We start from the raw sequence: 20,181 nt of genomic DNA, 5'->3' as shown, positions 1-20,181 counted from the left end.
ACGAAGGCCGGGAGATTGCGACCCCCTCTGCGTGCCCCCCTGTCTTCGGAGGTCTCGTAGTGGTGACCGGAGTGCCGGATGTCCCGCGATGATGTCGGGAGTTCGCGACCCTCTCTGCGCCACCCCCCTTCCCCCTGTCTCCGGCTGTCCCTGAGCAACGACCGGAGTGTTGAATGTCCCGTGACTAAGACGGGGAGGACGTGACCCTCTTGCGCCGCCCCTGTGCCTCAAATAGATCCGCTATCAACTCTATCTTTAATCTTTCAAAATGTTCAGTTGCTATCGCTATTAGCTCTATCTTTAATTTTTCAAAATGTACAGTTGCTATTGCATGCACTCATCTGTGTCTCACCACACACATGAGTGCATGCTTACCAACTGTCCGTCTGCAACACTACTATCACCGACATCTAAGAAGGGAGATCCCCCCTTGAACGGCCCTTCTAAGGTTTCTCTCCTCCACATTGCCTGTGGAGCTTTTTTTCCCTATTGTTAGGTTTTAGTGAGTTTTTCCTTACCTTCGCGTGGGGTATGTCTGGGAGTGCTTGCATTCTTTCATTTATTTGCATTCATCTAAAAAATTTTTGGACCCTATGGTGTTCTTGTTCTGTTCTTGACTTATTGTTATGTTGTCTTCTTGACTTGTTTAAAGAAGACCTGTACGGCCCATGGGGACATTAACGTGTGTTGTCGGGCCCTATAAATAAATTTGATTTGATTTGATTTGATTTGATTTCACTGCAACAATATAGAAGGTTAACCCTTTCACTGCCACACGACAAATGGTTAACCCTTTCACAACCACACTACATAAAGTTAACCCTTTCACTACCACACTACAGATGGTTAACCCTTTCACTACCAACTACAGAAGGTTACCTTAACCCTTTCAGTGCCACGGACGACATATCTAGTTTTATCAGCCCCCCCGTTGAGTGCCCACGACGACAAATATCGGTTTATTGTTTTATTAGCGATCTGATTTCATATTTCATCAACCGTGTCTCCCGTTGGTACAGCAGCTCCTCCAGGAGCTCAGAATGGAAAAAAGCACCCCCTATCGTCTATCCCTGTGTAACTGCAGGTCAGTCGCTTAGACTGATCTGGGATCTGTAGATATGTAGAGGCGGAGCCAGCTGGTTCCTTGTGCTGGCAAGAAGTCTGATCAACATGGAAGTCATCGCGGGACGGGAATCAGCCTGGAATATATATTCACAGCAGCCAATACTCAATCAATAAGCGTGATCGATATTTGGAATGGCGATCAGGAATTTGAATGATCTTTTTGGAGAACATCTGATCTGAGGTAAGGAATCTATTTTACCAGTCTTGGGATAATCAGAGTTGTATTCGCTGAGATCTCAGCGTTTGCCCTATGTGTGATGTGTCTGTGTGTGCGCGATCGCTGATGAGGAAATAAGAGAATCGATTTTTCAGCTTGCGTCTCTAGCGTGCATATGTACACATATACTATCGATAATCTAACGTTTATTTGAAAACTATTCATAAACAGGCCGAAAAATTACAAAGTTTTTGTGTATTCTAGAATATTCCAGTAAATGTCTTTTATCATGGAATCTTTATATTTTCCTTGAAAACGAGGGCTTTTCAGAATGCTATGAAACGAAAATGAACAGATAAAAAAACAATCCGCTTCGACAATGTTGACTGGAAAACGAGTCATTGATAAGCGACGGGCAGATTAGACACATAGCCATAATTTAAAACATAGATTAGGCGTTTTTAACGCTAACATTGACGTGGATGGTGGGCATTCCACGGGGTAAATCAATGTTAAAGGAAAACTCCAACATTTTGGGAAATTAGCTTATTTAACATCTTCCCTGGAGTTAGACAAGAAGATACATACCTTTTTTGTTTCTGTGCGTGCATTTAGCTTTGGGAACAGTCGCTCCGTTAGCGTAGCTTAGCTTCATCACTGGAAGTGGGGGGGGGGGCCGGAGCCCGACATTCCCTACAGGGTCTTACAGTCACCAATACAACTCCAAAACGTTCCTGTAAACATGTTGTGACCTGTGTATTCACCACGTGGAGAAATAAAAAATTATTGAATTAGACAATTACGTTTTATAAGCAAATATACTCGGAACTATTTTTTGCCTAACCACTCAAGTCTCTGGGCGCAGTCAGTGGTTTCAACGTGAAGCCGTGTTTGTTGATATTCTCATTCCTTCAAAGGATCCGAACCGATTGAAGTTTATGGATACCATGACTTAAAATCCTCTTACCTTGACGATTAAAAGCCTAAAAGCCGTTTATTTTGTACATTATCTAACGTTAACACGAACCGAAACTAACTTTAGGTTAGTTGTAACGTTAGTTTAGGGTCGTGTTAACGTTAGATAATGTACAAAATAAACGTTTTCCGCTGCTATAAACGTTGCACTTTTATTTTGAAAACCCCAGAAAGGAAATCATTATATTTGCTTTACCATCCTGTTCTGTGTTAGCTCCGAGCGTGCAGTAGTTAGTATTATATTATCAATACCAGCCATTGGATTACTGTTTTCTAAATTGGGGAGGCTTTTAATCGTCAAGGTAAGAGGATTTTAAGTCATGGTATCCATAAACTTCAATCGGTTCGGATCCTTTGAAGGAATGAGAATATCAACAAACACGGCTTCACGTTGAAACCACTGACTGCGCCCAGAGACTCGAGTGGTTAGGCAAAAAATAGTTCAGAGTATATTTGCTTATAAAACGTAATTGTCTAATTCAATTATTTTTTATTTCTCCACGTGGTGAATACACAGGTCACAACATGTTTACAGGAACGTTTTGGAGTTGTATTTGGTGACTGTAAGACCCTGTAGGGAACGTCAGGCTCCGCCCCCCCCCCCCCCCCACTTCCAGTGATGAAGCTAAGCTACGCTAACGGAGCGACTGTTCCCAAAGCTAAATGCACGCACAGAGACAAAAAAGGTATGTATCTTCTTGTCTAACTCCAGGGAAGATGTTAAATAAGCTAATTTCCCAAAATGTTGGACTTTTCCTTTAAGCAAGGGCTCTGAAAGTGTTATGGTTGACTTAATGAGTCTTGATGCTCTGGTCTCCAGTTTAGGGAGACAGCTGTCCATGTTTACTGATAATTATTATGGGTAAATATCAAATATCATATCATTCATTGTAGCAAGTGGAAAAGTAATAAGCCCTCTGTTTGTTTTATGAATAATTTCAAATTATATTAGAGCTGGGCCGTTAACGCAAGACTAGTATCGCGAGATAATATAATTGACGCCGTTAATCTAATTCTCAAAGTTGTGTCTGGGAGTGTGATGTATTGTCCTTAAATACTTGCCGTAGTGCTGTGTTACCCGGAAGTGATTGCACGTATGTACATGAGCTGTAGTCTGAATAATAATAACTAAAGTAGTGGTCCGGTAATCATTGTTATACAGGTGAGGTTAAGAAGTCCTCAGGATATAACACAATTCGGCGATGAGGACGTCTGAATCTGCGCAATGCAAGAGAAGTCCGTCGACTCGGGACCTTTGTTTACCATGTTAGCTTAGCGAGTTAGCATGTTAGCTCACGTCGTGGCCCGGCAGCTTCGAAACATCTACAAGAAGAGGAAATCCACTTTACACACTAAAGGAAGGATCGACTGGACTATCGTGAGTGTTTACAACAGAAATGGCTTGGGTTATTGGAAATATTGGACCGTTTGATGACAATGTGGAGTTATGGAACTGTTACACTGAGCGTTTTGATTACTTCATTATAGCTAATGGAATTGAAGAGGACAAAGTAGTTCCCACATTTCTGACAGTAATGGGGCCCGGGACATTTAATTTGTTGAGAAACCTGCTTCTGCAGCAGTGTGTGTGAGTAGCCAGTCTGCGAGAGACTGTTCTCTTTATCAGGCCATATTGTGCAGAAGAGGAGAGTTAGTTTGTCACCAGCCAATGTGAACAAGCTGGTCTGCCTGAGTGACTGGTGGAAGAAGGAGAAATAGAGATTGGACTGATTGAGTCAAGCCATGTCATAGCCCCTTCCGTGACTGCAATGTGCAAGCCAGGGGCTGGCTTTTTAATATAAAAAGCCAGCCCCTGGCTTGCACATCGCAGTCACGGAAGGGGCTAGCCATGTCACATAGTTCAAGTTTGAAATGCTTCTTTGTTTTGCTCCTGAGAGTGTGCTAGATACTGTACTGTTCTGTACTGGTAATATTATTTATTTGTGTTAACTTCTGAATAAAACTATTTATTAAACACAAGTACATCTTATTGAACATTATTTTGATATTTCATTACCAATTATCATAGCAAAACAGCTTTTTCAAACAGTCTGTAATGCATTTTGGAAACGGGAGATGGGCTCATGGTGTAATGGGCCACCTGGCCTGAGAAACGTAAAGGAGGAAAGAAAAAGTAAGGACTTACTTCTGGTCATTATTTGGGTAGAACGCACATATTTTGAATGCCTTCGGCAGACTATTTTTAATTTTTTTTCGCCATTTTAATCTAGATTAATCTAGATTAATTCCAGGATTGCAGGTAGATTAATCTAAATTAAAAAATGTAATCTATGCCCAGCTCTAAATTATATATATATATATATAAAAAATTATGTGTATTCTAATAAAATAGCTAGGAAGATATGTTGAGATATATCTCGTATCCTGTTGTTTTGAATTATGCCCGAAAGTCTTTTTTAAGTCTTTGTTGTTTATCAATGTCTAGTGGTTGAAGGGTTTTTGTTTGTATATTTCTATATATTTTGTTTTCTTTTTGTTATTTTGTCTTTTCGTAATCTATTTTGAAAGATGTTTGTATGCTTTAAATATGTAAAAGAAAAGAAGTTGTCCATGTTTATAGATATTGACATAACAGTCAGAGATCACTGGAAGAGCACAATGTAAATGACGCTTTAGGGTGGATCTTCCCTTTAACTCGTGTTACGTGTGAATGAGGTTAGAGGCTGGTTCACCTGCTTGATGTAGTCTATGAGAAAGGGAATGCTGCCGATCTCAAAGCGCAGTTTGTCCAGCGGCTCCAGCCATTTACTGAGCTCTGAAATACAAGGAGAGCAACACGCAACCCATCAACAAAACGCACACATGTAGACACTAGGACTGGACTATATGAGGATGAAAAAACTACATCACAATATTTTCTTACAAATATAACACAATATCTGGGTATGGAAAGTCACATTAGTTAATGCAATTATAACTAAGGCTGTCAATCGATTAAAACATTTAATCTGGGGGTGCCCCAGTGGCGAACCACATAACGAGTCGTGGCACGGCCGACCCGGGTTCGATTCCCGGACCCGTCGTTATTTGCCGAATGTCTTCCCCCCACTCTGTCTCCCGTTCCTCCTCTTTCTCTCTCTACTGGACTGCCCAGTAGAAAAAAGCGAAACGCTAAAAAATCAATCTTAAAAAAATATAAAAAATAAAATAAAAAAACATTTAATCTGATTAATCGCATGATTGTCCATAGTTAACTCGCGGGTAATCGCAAATTAATTGCATATTTTTTATCTGTTCTAAATCTACCTTAAACTGATCTTTTTGAAGTTTTAATACTCTTATCAACATGAGTCAACAAATGCTTTCTTTATGCAGCCATTTAACACAAAATTTGCATCAAATTCAAAACAGAGTGATGCACAAAATAACTTAAAAAAAATCATAATTTAAAACAATGAATAAAGTGTGCATGAAATAATAGAAGAAAACATTAGGAACTTGTTACATTCATCCACACAAGGGCTGAGGAGTCATACCCCCCCCTCTATCTATCTCTCTCTCTCACACACACACACTCTCCCAGCTCTTTCTCTCTTGCCCCTTCCTCATCTCTCTCACCCCTCCCCCCGCTCTCTCTCTCTCTCTCTATCTATCTCTCACACACACACTTTGAGTCAGAAACAAACATAGCATCAATGAGAGTATCAATAATACACCGAGTGAAGTCTAGTTAAAAAAAAATAAGAGAAAAAGATATATATATATATTTAAAAATAAATGTATATATATAAAACGTTAATCTTGCGTTAAAAAAAGAGTGTCATTAAAATAATTGTGCGTTAATAACGCGTTAACTTTGACAAATTGACAGCCTTAATTATAACGTTTGGAAAAACACAGAATGTCTTTTTATCAAAACGAATAGAGACACACAGACAGAAGTGTCTCTGAACGTGGCATAATATTTGACGGACGGCTCATCTCGCTGCGCTGGCGGACCGGACAGTACAGGGGATCTTTTGTCTCCTCAGCCACCAGACTGTCAGACACCTCTGTCGTCCCCCTCCCATTACTCCCTGCGATTACCGTAATCTATTGATCGATTTTTACTACCTTTTTAACTTAAGTACTGATTTTATTGTTTGTCCATCACAGTGTTTTACTCGTTTGACTCTTATATTGTGTGTCCGCTTATGTCCGTCTATTTTAACGTTCGTCAACTGCCTCTTTGCACTGCTGCGGTCAGGCAAGCGCTACCGGAGTCTCATGGCCGGCACAGAGACTCAAAAGGTGCTTCTATCCCCAGGCCATCAGGATGCTCAATGACTCTATGCAACACTAACCCATCCATTCTACATTCATTGCACACACCTTCACATGCACACACTCACTTTAAACAAACATTCACCTTTAACATTCACTTTAAACACTACACCATATTTGATCCATTTATTACAAAAATAATTGCACTACATCCATACCTCATTGTTTGCATTTTGTACTTTAGGTTGTACTGTAGTTTGTATATTGCATATTTTGTATAGTGTTTGGACTTTATTCTTTTTAACTTTTTTTGCTGTATGAAGCACATTCTCAGGGGGCTCATACAGAACCAGGCATTTCACTGTAATGTACTTTATACGTGACAAATAAAACAAAACTTGAGCTATTAGATACCTGGATTTCCCCAAGGGGATCAATAAAGTATCTATCTATCCATCTATCTGATCGCTTTGACACCTACCCTGGAGTTTGGCGTTGGTGTCGTCGGCCTTGGCGAGGCAGAGCAGCGGCGCGGCGTAGTGCTCCATCATGCGGAGGTCGTTGGAGCTCTGGACAACCAGCAGCACCAGCATGCAGGCGTAGTTGTAGGTCACAGCCTTACGAGCCTTGGCCTCGCTGGGGACAAAACACACAGACTAGGGTTGGGTACCGTTCACATTTTAACCGGTACCCAACTGTACCTTTTTCGGTACTTTAGTCTCTGAAAATGTAATCTACCTACCTATAATTTATTTATTTAGAACAATTTGTTAACACATTAATTGCCAATAACAAGTATACTCGTTATTGGCCGCCATGCGTTGAGTGCCAACAACGAGTAAACTCGTTTTTATGATAGTTATTTCTTTTATTCGCTATTGGCATTCATAATTCATCCAGGAAGCCTCCGGGAGCCCGCTGGTGCTGGCTCCACTCTAAACCGGAAGTGGTGCTCGGTGCATCGGGGGAAAAGCTCCGCCAGAGATATCTTGTAACGTGGATCAATATACACACCTCGAGTGCATTGGATCGCTTTCGAGACGCAAGAATCTATATGCTTTCGGCGTTTATTGCGTCATACAAACGGAAAATGGATCTAGCAGATCGACATCAAATAATTGGAATTTTTTTTCTCCAGACGCATCGGCCAGAAATGAGGAATCCAACGTTATTTCCAGCTCGATTATCCATTTATTTCATTGCAATCTGTCCGATCAACGTATGGTGTCTTACTAAAGAAAGCAGTTAGTGACAATCAAGGAATCATAAACGACCCCCCCCCCCTTTCCTTCACGCATGATGGAGCATAATGTATAGCGATCATATGCATTTGAAATTTTTTATATAGCGTGTATAGCGACGAAACGCCAATCGATAATGTATAATACGGGGCCTATAGCGCGCTGCGCGCGCTCTAGGAATTACTGCTATACAGTCTAAAAACATACTTATATTCTCGATGGTACTAACACGACAATGTATGAATGGAAAAATATAACGTTCCCACATCCGGAACGATAGATACCCGATGTTGAATGGGCCATAGTAATGTCGATATAGCTATAATATTTAAAAAGTTATAGCCCTGCAAAGAAGGTGAGCCACTCCATAGGCTTACAGCACTGGCAGAGAGTGGTAAAGATGGGCATACTGCATGGCACCCAATGTGTTAATATATACGACTGCTTTGTTGTTGTTGAATCAAGTCAAATCCTAGGTAAGCGTGTATTGTGCACGTGGACGTTTGCGTGAACGTGCGGCATACTTCATAGGTTTAGTTTCACGGTAAACGAAACGCTGACGTCATCGGACTTAAACCTGTTAAGCTGTAAGGTCCCCTTATAAGGGGACCCTGCTTTTCTTTATCATAAATCGATCAATAGAGACCGTATTAGATCCCCATGTGGGGTATCATTGGAAAGCCACACTCATTGGCTACAACCCTGTCCAAAGATCTTCAAGATCGCCAAATGATTGACGGAGCAAGAGCCACGGGAGTCGGGGATTGTAATGTGTACTTTAGCGCACGCTTCACATATCGGCATGTAACTCAAGAACAAAAGAAACACCCGAGCCGCTAGAGGTCGGCAAAGTGGCATCGCGAATCGTCCTCATGTGGGCCCACATGTGAGCCCTTGGGTGTTAAGGTTTAAAAATATATATATATTATAATAATAAAAATGTTAGCCAAGAGTAAAGACCATAACCCTATCAAAACAGCAGTCAAAGCGGCTCGTTCTTATTATTATCCCCCATTGTTCAGGTCGACATGGTCGCACAAACACCCGTTGGAGGAGTAGTGGGGGAGAAGAAGAGGAATATTTTTAAATAGCAAGAATTATCGACTGGCAACTCTGTGCTCGTGAATGAATGAATGAATGAAAACTTTATTTAACAGATTGCAGAATGGGTACAATACAGTACGGCTCAATACACACAATTGTTAAGGGGATGCAGATCAGAGAAAGACGTTTGTCTTGTTTACATCAGGGTCCCCCTGTTTATATCAGGGTGCAGCTGCAGGTACTGTATGGAGAGAGAGGCACACAACAACAGACAGACAGCCGGTTTCAATCACTGAGCTGTCTGTCTGTTGTTGTGTGCCTCTCTCTCCATACAGTACCAGCAGCTGCAGGTATGACGAGCACAGAGTTGCCAGTCGATAATTCTTGCTATTTAAAAATATTCCTCTTCTTCTCCCCCACTACTCCTCCAACGGGTGTTTGTGCAACCATGTCGACCTGAACAATGGGGGATAATAATAAGAACGAGCCGCCTCGGAGGGAGGATACCGCAGGCGGCGGAAGACGGCCGCTGCTGCTGGACCGAGTCAAGCCGGCGGCAGCGCGGCGCACGGAAGCCGGGGAGAAACCACTGCATCGCCACGCTGGCGCTTCACACCGCGAGAGTGTAAAGGGGGGCGTAATAGCACAGGTCAGCGGCCAATCAGAGGAACCCGGAAACCGAAAAGCATTGTAGAAGGCATAGACGCAGCCTGACGTTATCATTGGGAATGGCTCTGAGCTCGAAAAGGGCAAATACTGCCCCCTGTCGTCTCACGGATGGTATTGCACATCATTGGATTGGAGTCGATGGGACTGTGCATCAGAAGAAAAAAAACTCCGGTCCACATTTTACTTCTGGGGCATGCAACCTGATACTATTGCATTCATTGAGGGGACTGGAAGCAGCGTGGATTATGTGTTTCGGAGTATAACGTTGGATCAATAAACGCGATCGATATTTGGAATGGCGATCAGGAATTGGATTCATCTTTTTGCAGAACATCTGATCTGAGGTAAGGACTGTATGTCAGGGTTTCCGTTAGAAAAAATTGTTGCCGGCCTCAGTGTCCGGTAGATTTCAATCTACCGGTCAAATGAGAGAAATTCCGGTCAGAGTTTATTGAGCTTAAAAACAATTGATAGGCAAAAGAATGACAACAAAACAAAAGAATGACATCATCAAGGCATGTAGATTTATAATATTTTTACTTAAAACTAGGCTACTTTTGCGTATAAAGCCATTATATTCCAAATAAAATAAGTCCCGAGACTCCATGCTGCTGCCGACTTTAAATCAAATAGGTGTCTGTGGGCAGTCACCCGACAATAATAAACAGCAGTCTGTTATAATCACATTTTTATGAGCTAACGAATTTCGTTATATTGGATATTTGTATTAATTATATCAAGCGAAGAACTGAGAAATTTGGCAGAGAGAGACAGCAACATTATCGTGGGTTTGCGTGACGACTCTCTCCCTCTCCACCTCCCAACGACTTATTTGCGAGAGTATGTCGATGCAGAGCAGCAGATTCAGCTGTTATTGGCTCTTTTCTGGCTCTATCTGGGGACCGCACAGCAGCGCCCCCCACCCAACATTGAATTGCCAATGGCTGAATTGGAGTACTGCAATGGCCGCTGTAATGGCCGCTGCTGCTCCGGCTCTGCAGCTACACACTCGCAAAACCCAGCACTAAGCTCTCACTGACAACATTATTATACCAGCTTGGTGAAGCAACGATGAAACAAATGTAATGATTGTTTCGTTCATCGCATAGGCTATTTAATTTTAGCCTATTTTAATACAATTCAAATAATCAAATTGTGCTTAGACTCAGGGAATTATTTTCACCGGACATTAAGACCGGAGAGATTAAATATGTCGGACTTCAACAGATTTTGCCGGTCAAATACCGGTAATTACCGGCTAACGGAAACGCTGCTGTATGTTACCAGTTTTGGGTTAATCGGAGGGTTTTTTCACAGCGTTCACAACGTGTGTGTGTGTGTGTGGCGTTAGGCGCAGCACGAATAAATTATTTTTCAGCCCGCTTTTGTATCGTGCATAAGAACACAAATACTCTCGATAATCTAGCGTTTATTTGAAAACGATTCATAAATCAGCCGGAAAATGACAACGTGTTTTGTGTATTCCAGTAAATGGCTATTACTGCAGAATCTTTTTTTCCTTCTAGAAATGTCCAAAACTATACTCTTATTCAAAACGGTATAAAACGGAAATGTACTGATGAAAAAACAATCCGTTTCGTACATGTTGACTACAAGCAAGTCATTGATAAGCGACGGGTGTATTAGACCCATAGCCATAATTTAAGATATAGTTTAATCGCTCGCAAATGTGCTCGTCCTCCCATTGATTAAAGTGCTGGCATACAAGCGATAATTCGTCATATCCGGCCGGCACACAATGTGTTAACAGGTTAAAAAATAAAAATAAAACGAACCCCATCAAAACAGCAGTCAAAGTGTATATTTTCAGCATTACGTTTTTTTTATGTGGCACCGGTGGATCTCACGTGAATCGGTACTCGGTAGTACCGACTAGGGCTGTCTTAAATACTTCGAAGCTTCGTTCGATGGCACAAGCTTCGAACATTAAAAAAAAATTGAAGTAAAAAAATAAAATAAAAAATGTACTTCGATTTTTGTGTGTGTGTGTGTGTGTGTGTGTGTGTGCGTGCGCGCATGGGGCCATTGGGTGGGGCCGGGGGACAAATACACTGGAGGAAAGTAACCCAGCTCATCACTGCCCAAATTATATCATCACTATTGCCTGTTTGTAGGATATCATCCTCAAACACATATACACCTACATGCCTAGTAGAATTCCACACATAAGAAAGAAAGATACTGGGATGAATAAACAAAATAGGAAATAAAATGTAGAAATGCATGCAATACATAAATAAATATGAATCTCCATATATGAAATAGAACATTTAGATAAGGTGCTACTGAGATGTTTTGGCGAGTTCTTTTTAGTCTACACAGGCCATATTTCAAATAATCAAAATCTTACTTCATTCATCTTAAACATTCTTGATTTGGGGGATTGGTAGTTCCCATGAAATCTGAAGTTGTTCAAACGACAACAGCGATCCACCTTGAATTAAATCACACAGCCGAGTGAAACCTTGTTGGCTGCGTCACAGTCAATTTTAATATTTTTTTCTCGAAGCTTCGAATTAAAATCGAAGCTCGGCCCCGAAGCTTCGATTGCCAATAAAAGCGTCGAAGGTCAGCCCTAGTACCGACGCGACGTGATTCGGTCGATATCCTTAAAAGTACCGGATTCTGTACCCATCCCTAATCGTAGGGTAGAGTCGAGTAGGTACTATGCAATGGAACAGAGACGCAAACTAACCAGACACAATAAAACATTAAAGACCAGAGGAGAAGGGTCAGACAGACACAGACGGACAGACAGACAGACAGACAGACAGGGCAACACAGACGGACAGACAGAGAGACAGGGCAACACAGACGGACAGAGAGACAGGACAACACAGACGGACAGAGAGACAGGGCAACACAGACGGACAGACAGAGAGACAGGGCAACACAGACGGACAGAGAGACAGGGCAACACAGACGGACAGACAGAGAGACAGGGCAACACAGACGGACAGACAGACAGGGCAACACAGACGGACAGACAGAGAGACAGGGCAACACAGACGGACAGACAGACAGGGCAACACAGACGGACAGACAGACAGGGCAACACAGACGGACAGACAGAGAGACAGGACAACACAGACGGACAGACAGACAGAGAGACAGGGCAACACAGACGGACAGACAGACAGAGAGACAGGGCAACACAGACGGACAGACAGACAGAGAGACAGGGCAACACAGACAGACAGACAGACAGACAGAGAGACAGGGCAACACAGACGGACAGAGAGACAGAGAGACAGGGCAACACAGACAGACAGAGAGACAGACAGACAGGGCAACACAGACGGACAGACAGACAGAGAGACAGGGCAACACAGACAGACAGACAGACAGACAGACAGACAGAGAGACAGGGCAACACAGACGGACAGAGAGACAGAGAGACAGACAGACAGGGCAACACAGACGGACAGACAGACAGAGAGACAGGGCAACACAGACGGACAGACAGACAGAGAGACAGGGCAACACAGACAGACAGACAGACAGAGAGACAGGGCAACACAGACGGACAGACAGACAGGACAACACAGACAAACAGACAGAGAGACAGACAAACAGACCGGGCAACACAGACAGACAAGGCAACACAGACAGACAGGGCAACACAGACAGACAGGGCAACACAGACAGACAAGGCAACACAGACAAACAGACCGGGCAACACAGACAGACCGGGCAACACAGACAGACCGGGCAACACAGACAGACAAGGCAACACAGACAGACAAGGCAACACAGACAGACAGGGCAACACAGACAGACAGGGCAACACAGACAGACAAGGCAACACAGACAAACAGACCGGGCAACACAGACAGACCGGGCAACACAGACAGACAAGGCAACACAGACAAACAGACCGGGCAACACAGACAGACATGGCAACACAGACAGACAGGGCAACACAGACAGACAGGGCAACACAGACGGACAGGAGACTCACCCCTGGCCCTCCTTGCCGTGGTGCTGCAGCAGGGTGACCAGACAGGACAGGTTGTTGTCCAGACTGAAGACGTGGGCAACGGCGCTGCGGCCCGTCTGCGTGAAGGTGATCAGGTAGAGGGCGTGGAGCGTGCCCAGCACGTCTGCGTTGTCGCCCTCCTCCAGCCCCGCGCCGCCCTCCCCCTCGCTGGCCACGTGGCTCATCAGCTCCGACACGCCCTGGAGGGCGTGCAGCGCCTGCATCAGCCACACCCCCAGGCCCTCCTCGCAGGACCCGGGCCCCGTGAAGCACCCCTCGCCCCCGGTGAACACCGTATCCTCGCCCTCCACCTCCGCCACGGTGGACAGGAGACGCAGGAGCAGGTTGGTGGGGGTGGGCTGGGCCAGCAGGAAGAGCATTCCCGATTGGTTGAGGGACAGGAAGCGCAGGAGCTCTCGGATGGCCTGGGTGACCCCGACGTGGCCGGACGCGGCGGCCGCCGACAAGACCACCGCCGAGCTTTCCAGAAGGTGACAGGCGTGCATGTACCTGATGGATGAGGGGGTGGCATGACATCAGTCTAGTGTGACAGGCGAGCATGTAGCTGATGGACGAGGTGGCGGCGTGCCATCAATCTAATGGACAAACATGCATCACCATAAAGAGTAGGGGTGGCTATATGCCGATACCCGTGTTATTGTAGCATGACTTTCTTTATATTGTGAGTCATACACACCCGTATCGTCGCGTAGATTAACGGGAAGGGAGGGGCAAACATTAAGTGTGATTGTTCACAAAATGAAATAATAATAATGTACATGTAAATTGAAAATGACAGCTACAGTTTGAGACCGTATGAACATGCCATTACCCTGCGGTCCAATATGGTGAACATCAATTGTATTAGTAGTATAGAACATCTTCCACCTAAGCAGATGTGTATTGATATATAAATAAGTCCTTCTGAATATCATATACATTTTTCCTCATTTCAGCCCAATACATAGTCTGAATTCAGTATGCTTTGTGTGTATCTGTAGAGTGTGTGTGTGTGTGTGTGTGTGTGTGTGTGTGTGTGTGTGTGTGTGTGTGTGTGAGAGAGAGATACCTAAACAGTGTGGGGTATGGGTCATCCCTCTCCTGCGGTCCAGTTATTCTGACGTTGGTGGGGAAGGCTTTCCCAGGGGGCTGCACCATGATCTGAGGGGCGGTCTCTAACAGGTGATGTAACTCTTCCAGAGCCCCTGCCAGCCTATCCAGCTCTGCCTCGTTCACAGGGGAGGAGCCTAACGATGGCTCCTCCTCCATAGGAATATCAGCGTCCTCCATCTCCTCCTAGAGAAAAGAAAAACGGCAGTTGTGAAAAAATATACTCCTGGTGTCATAGATGGGGACTGTGCATGTGCGTGCGTGTGCACGCGTGTACCTGCTGAGGCTCGCTCCATGTTGCGGCAGTGCGCTGTAGGTCCGTCAGTACTTCGTAGGCATGGCCCTTCTGTAATATAGCGTTGCCGGCGGTTACCACCCTCACAGTTTCTTCACGAAGGAACAATTGGACCAATCGCTGAAAGGGAAACAATCAGTTAATTCCCCAAAAAAAGTTGAATACACAAATGTGGCTGAGGGAACTGATTCACCCAGCATGAATGGACTATAGGTCAATAAAAACAATACACACAAAAAAAAAACATTAAAAAATAAATAAAGAATATTTCTCTTTTTTAATTAATTTCGATTATAATCGATTCTAACATATTCAAATTGATGCATCAAATCGAACACATTAGAATCGATGCATTTCGATTAATCGATGCATCGTTACACCGAGTTACACCCCTACGGGTCAGTATTACAAGCTGCCCCCCTACGGGTCAGTATTACAAGTGGCCCAACACGACACCACATTCTAACCATTTCATATTTGCCCTTAATTTACTTAATCTTCAAGTAGTTTACCGTTACAGCAAACACGGTCGTCTGTCTGATAAAAACATATTCAGTGTGGTCTGTTGGAGCGCTGATGACGGAGGAAGTGTCAGACAGTTGGATTGGTGAATAGCAATGTCAATCAATGTCAATTGGAGAAAACATTAAGTGCACTTGTGCCCCTAACCTGGTATCCACTCTTTTCTCCCTCCCCTGCCTGTAGGAAGGCTGCCACGCCAGCAGGAGCGCTGGTGAGGGCATCCAGGGCTCTGAGCATACACAGCTTCAGTGTGGACGAGACATGGTCCCCGTGGAGCAGCTCCAGCAGGAGGCCCAGGGCCCCTGCACGCAGCAGCGCCGTGAGGCCCTGCGGACACTCGGCCAGGTAGGACGCGAGCTTGGCGCCGGCTTTCAGCTGTCTGAGGTTGAGCGCAATTGGCTGCGTGAGAGCGATCTCCATACTGAGAGCCTGGAGAGCCCATTGGACCAGAGCTCCAATAGGCTCCTCCCACTCCGCCTCCCCCTGTCCGATTAAATGCCCCAGCCCTTTGACCAATAGTCCCTGCGCCTGTTCCAGAGCCGTCACCCAGCGGGCGTCTCTGTCCTTGCCCATCCCAGCCAGGAGCTCTTTCAGCTGGGCAACGGCCTCGGCCTCTTCCCCGCCCCCGGGCCCGTCCGGACCGCCGGGGTCCCTGGGCTCACCGGCGCTGGCCTTCTCCAGCTGGGTGTCGAAGCGCGTCTTGTACGGAGGCGTGAAGTACAGCAGCGGTCTGAGTTCCCGCTCGTAGGGGTCATACTGGACCGGAGGAACGGACGCCAGGTCCTCGGGGGTGTAGTCCATGTCGAAGCTGGGCAGCTTGAAGCTGCCATTGTCCAGGTCGTCTTCATCGCTGGAGATCTGCTCGTAGCCGTCGTCGCCTGGTGGGGACGGAGAGGGGCGGGGGACAGGTAGGACAGTTAAAAGACTTTCACTGACTTTCACGGTCCATATTGGGTGAAATAACGTGTGTAATCGAGGACAGAAGCTACTCCCTTTGTTCATTCACTAGACCACCAGACCTACTTACACAATGACAGCATCACTCCAAACATGCAGGGGTTAGTTAAGTCATGCAGGACGTTGTGACCATGACACAAGCAGCCACCGCAGATGTGAGGACGTTCTACAAACAGCTGTTCGGTAGCGGCTTATGACCACCGATGGGGTGAGTGATATTAGACCTGCTGTGGGGCGGACGACATTAGACCCCGCGGGTTGCAGGCGGAGGCAGCATGCCAGAGCGCACACACATACACACACACACTCTGTCTTGTACTGTCGCCCCAGTCCCAAATGGAGTCTTCTCCCTTGGCCCCTGTGGGAGAATGTTCCCGGATCAATCAATGTAGACAGTCAGGTAGGCTTGATAAACACTGGCCGAGTGTGTCCAGACTGAGCTCAAGATCGATGATATTGGTTACATTATATACAGGAGAAAAGAGAGGTGTGTCCATTGTCTTGGGGTAGTTGGACTGGAAAGGCGAGTGTTGTGGTTGGTCTGTTCTGTGGGGGGTTTCGGGGTGGTGAAGGGGGGGGGGGGGGTTGAAGGTTAGACAGAACTTGGTTTTGGGGGACAATGGGCTGTCTGTCAGGGAGGGGGTAATTACAATTGGGGTGGCGGGGGAGATACAGTTATTCCACACCCCCTTCAGGTTTCGTTGGCAGATACGGTCAGTGTGCACTACGTGTGCAGTGCACAACACTATCCTCGCATATATACCTATCCTCACCCGTCTGTACTTACCTGCAGTGCACATAGTCCTTTACTATATCTATATCTGTACATATCCTACTCTTACTAGCTAAGCTGCTGGCCAGTAGTAGTTATACTGTCTATATCTATTATACTACAACTCTGTACATACATCTGATTAGCACTACACTCAGTAGTATTCATTTAATTAGTACTAAAGTAGTAACCCAGTTTAATCTCCTGTACATTGTACTTTACTGCTACATTTTCACTCTGGTTGGATGCCAAACTTATTTTTGTTGTACTGTACTTGTGGTGTATGATGACAATACATTTTAATCTAATCTCATTTGTAGGGGGTAAGGAGCTAGGGGTCCATTTGGGACTGGGTCCGTCTGTCTCCGTATATCCTGCTGGTCACACAGGGACTACCCTACCTTCCTCCATTTCCTCTTCCTCACCCTCATCCTCCTCTTCTTCCTCCTCCTCCTCCGGAACGCTTCCCTCCGTCCGCGCGTCTTCCTCCTCTTCGGGCTCCCCCTCTTCCTCCTCCTCTGCCCCCTCCTCGTGCTCGCCGTCAGAGTAGGGCTCGTCGACGGGCAGGGATCTCTCGGGGGAGACGGCCTCCAGGTAGTCCTCCCTGACGCTCTCGCACGGCTCCGTCTTCACGATGGCCACTGAAACGGGCATCAGAGGGTCAGTTGTCATGACAAACGGCAGGAGCCCGACAGATTCACAAAACACATGTGGACATAGTTCATTGTCATTCATTCATTCTCGAAGGATCATTGAGAGCAAGCTCTCATTTACAATGACGTCGAGAAATACAAAACATAATAAATAAAGAAAATAAAACAATATAGAGACGGAAAGTCAATCAATTAAGGGGAGACACTGCAGGTGAATAGGGTAAAAAAATTAACTAATAGATATCACAATGAAACTTCCCCAGTTGATTACTTATATTAAGACAAGACTTTTTTGTATTAAAAGTTCTGAAATTGTATGTTTAAATATGCAAATGAGGCATGATCTACTTAAATATGCACTAATTTGCATATAATTCCAGGACAGAAATCTGAACATTGGATAAAGCCATTTTCAAAATTATAGTTTCATTTTGTTGACATATTAGAGCCAAAGGTTATTACAGAGGGGATTTTGGATATCTCTTTTTATCACTCCATAAATCAGAAAATACTCCATTCAGTCCATTTTTATGGTAAAATTCCATATTTCGCCATGTTTTTAGGAATAAAATGTGATATAAATCAGGGTATGAATGCGATATCAACAAACCCTTCTGTAAATACCTTCAGAACATAGATATGAATAGAACTGGAAGGTTTGGTGTATGCGAGTGCTACTGAAGTGGAGATTTCTGGCTCAGAGTATGAGGAAAAACTCTTAAAACTCATTTTTGGGAAAACGCCTTCAAAGTTCTGTATTGTAAAATGCCATACTTTTTTTTTTAAACAGATATTTACAAACACAATACCTAATCAAACCATTAGTAATAGACAACCTAAACACATGCCTGATAACTGAATAATAATAATAATAATGATGTTATTGAACTGAACAGAACTACACACACGCTACAAACAGTGTAGTACAGTGTAGTACCCCCTAATAGGCAAAAAATATTTGAATAGATATCACTATGAAACCTTCCCAATTTGTTATGTACATATAAACTAAGAAAAAATATATTGCAAGTTTTCTGAAATTTATGTTTATATATGCAAATGAGGCACTTCCCCATTAAATATGTGCACATTTATGGATGCAATAAGGCAAAATGATGTAAAATAAACAACTAAATGTGTGTTATTGACGTTTTATTGTCACTAGTTTCATAGAAGACATGTTTAGGAAGCAAAATATAACAAAATCAACAAAAAAAAGTATATTTGACTATTCACCTGCAGTGTCTCGCCTTAACACTTTGGTTGCCTAAGGTTAAATTCATGATATACCATAGATTGCCAGCGCTATTTGTCTATGGAGAAAGTCCCCTTCTTTGCAGGGCTATAACTTTTTAAATTCTATTGCTACATTGCCATTATTAGGGCCCATTCAAAGTCCTATATGTATTGTTCATTGTGTAGCAACGTTAAACTTTTTCATTCACATATTCATAGTAAAGTATGGTCTAATGTATAAGTATGTTTTCATCTCTTTCTGCAGCTTTCTCCAGAACGTGATATATAGCCCCAAATGCATTATATTGATGATGAAATACAGTTTGATGGCAATCAGCGCGATATAAAAAATTCCAACTAGACGTACTTCTAGAAGTTACTACACGTCATCTGATGTTGACCGGATGGGCGAGGGGGCGTTTATAATTCCGTGGGCAGCGTTATACCAATCATCTAATGTGGGTCAAATGTTGATAATAGCAGTTAGTATCAAAGACGGTAACGTTACACGCTGAAACTCACCCCAGTCTCCGCGCGCCGTTGGGCGATCATCGTCGAGTAGACATTTTATCATTATGGGATATATTTTTACCCGGTCCATCTCCAGCTTGTATAATGGTATATACGTCCAAATCATGTTGTTTATCGAGTTATTGCCAATCGATCACCGTGTAGCGTGACGAGCCAGAGTCCCATGAACTATAGCGAGCGCCCGGAAGTACTACGGTCGTCATGACAACCTCTATTCAACATCCTGTTTGGCGATTGCGCCGATCGGCCACCAGATGGCGCTCCTGAACCGCCAGAGAGCTCAGTGGGTCCTGCTGGTGGATCTCAGGCCAGCGGAGGGGACATATGAATCCGATCGCAGATTTTTGAAATATTGATATAAGGACGCTGTACAGCGTCCCCCGGCAACTTGAGCATGGCCAGCAATGACGTGAAAAGACGTTTCATGGCAGTCAAAGTGTTAAGGCGAGACACTGCCTTAAAGATTTAAAGATATGGTAATTAAAAACAACTGTAGACTGTGGTGAAGTGGTTTGCTCTTGACCAATAGATACTAATTGTTGTGAAGGATCAGATTAAACCGAATATGTATATTTATTTATATATATATATTTAATTGTATTTGTATATCGTTTGATATCCCCTGTATATTCCTTGTACAATATGCATTGAATATCCCTTTACTCTACTA

General features: G+C 44.1%; 1 protein-coding gene across 2 annotated transcripts in view; it reads right to left on the bottom strand.

The window, feature by feature from the left end:
* Positions 1–20,181, bottom strand: part of virma (vir like m6A methyltransferase associated) — a 67,695-nt gene that overhangs the window by 32,309 nt on the left and 15,205 nt on the right. Inside the window, exons 7-13 of one of the 2 annotated variants that reach the window (XM_084336357.1) lie at positions 17,493–17,732; positions 15,510–16,240; positions 14,823–14,960; positions 14,505–14,731; positions 13,418–13,945; positions 6,963–7,117; positions 4,951–5,033 (exon numbers count right to left, since the gene is read on the bottom strand). In XM_084336357.1, the coding sequence (XP_084192483.1) occupies positions 4,951–5,033; positions 6,963–7,117; positions 13,418–13,945; positions 14,505–14,731; positions 14,823–14,960; positions 15,510–16,240; positions 17,493–17,732 (2,102 nt within the window). The remainder of the gene's footprint in view (positions 1–4,950; positions 5,034–6,962; positions 7,118–13,417; positions 13,946–14,504; positions 14,732–14,822; positions 14,961–15,509; positions 16,241–17,492; positions 17,733–20,181) is intronic. The other variant, XM_084336358.1, reaches the window with a different exon arrangement.

The sequence above is a fragment of the Notolepis coatsorum genome, assembly GCF_963971535.1.
Source record: "Notolepis coatsorum genome assembly, chromosome: 19".
NCBI classification, from domain to species: Eukaryota; Metazoa; Chordata; class Actinopteri; order Aulopiformes; family Paralepididae; genus Notolepis; species Notolepis coatsorum.
Note: the sequence above shows the minus strand (reverse complement) of the source record. Positions and strands in the feature narration are given on the sequence as shown.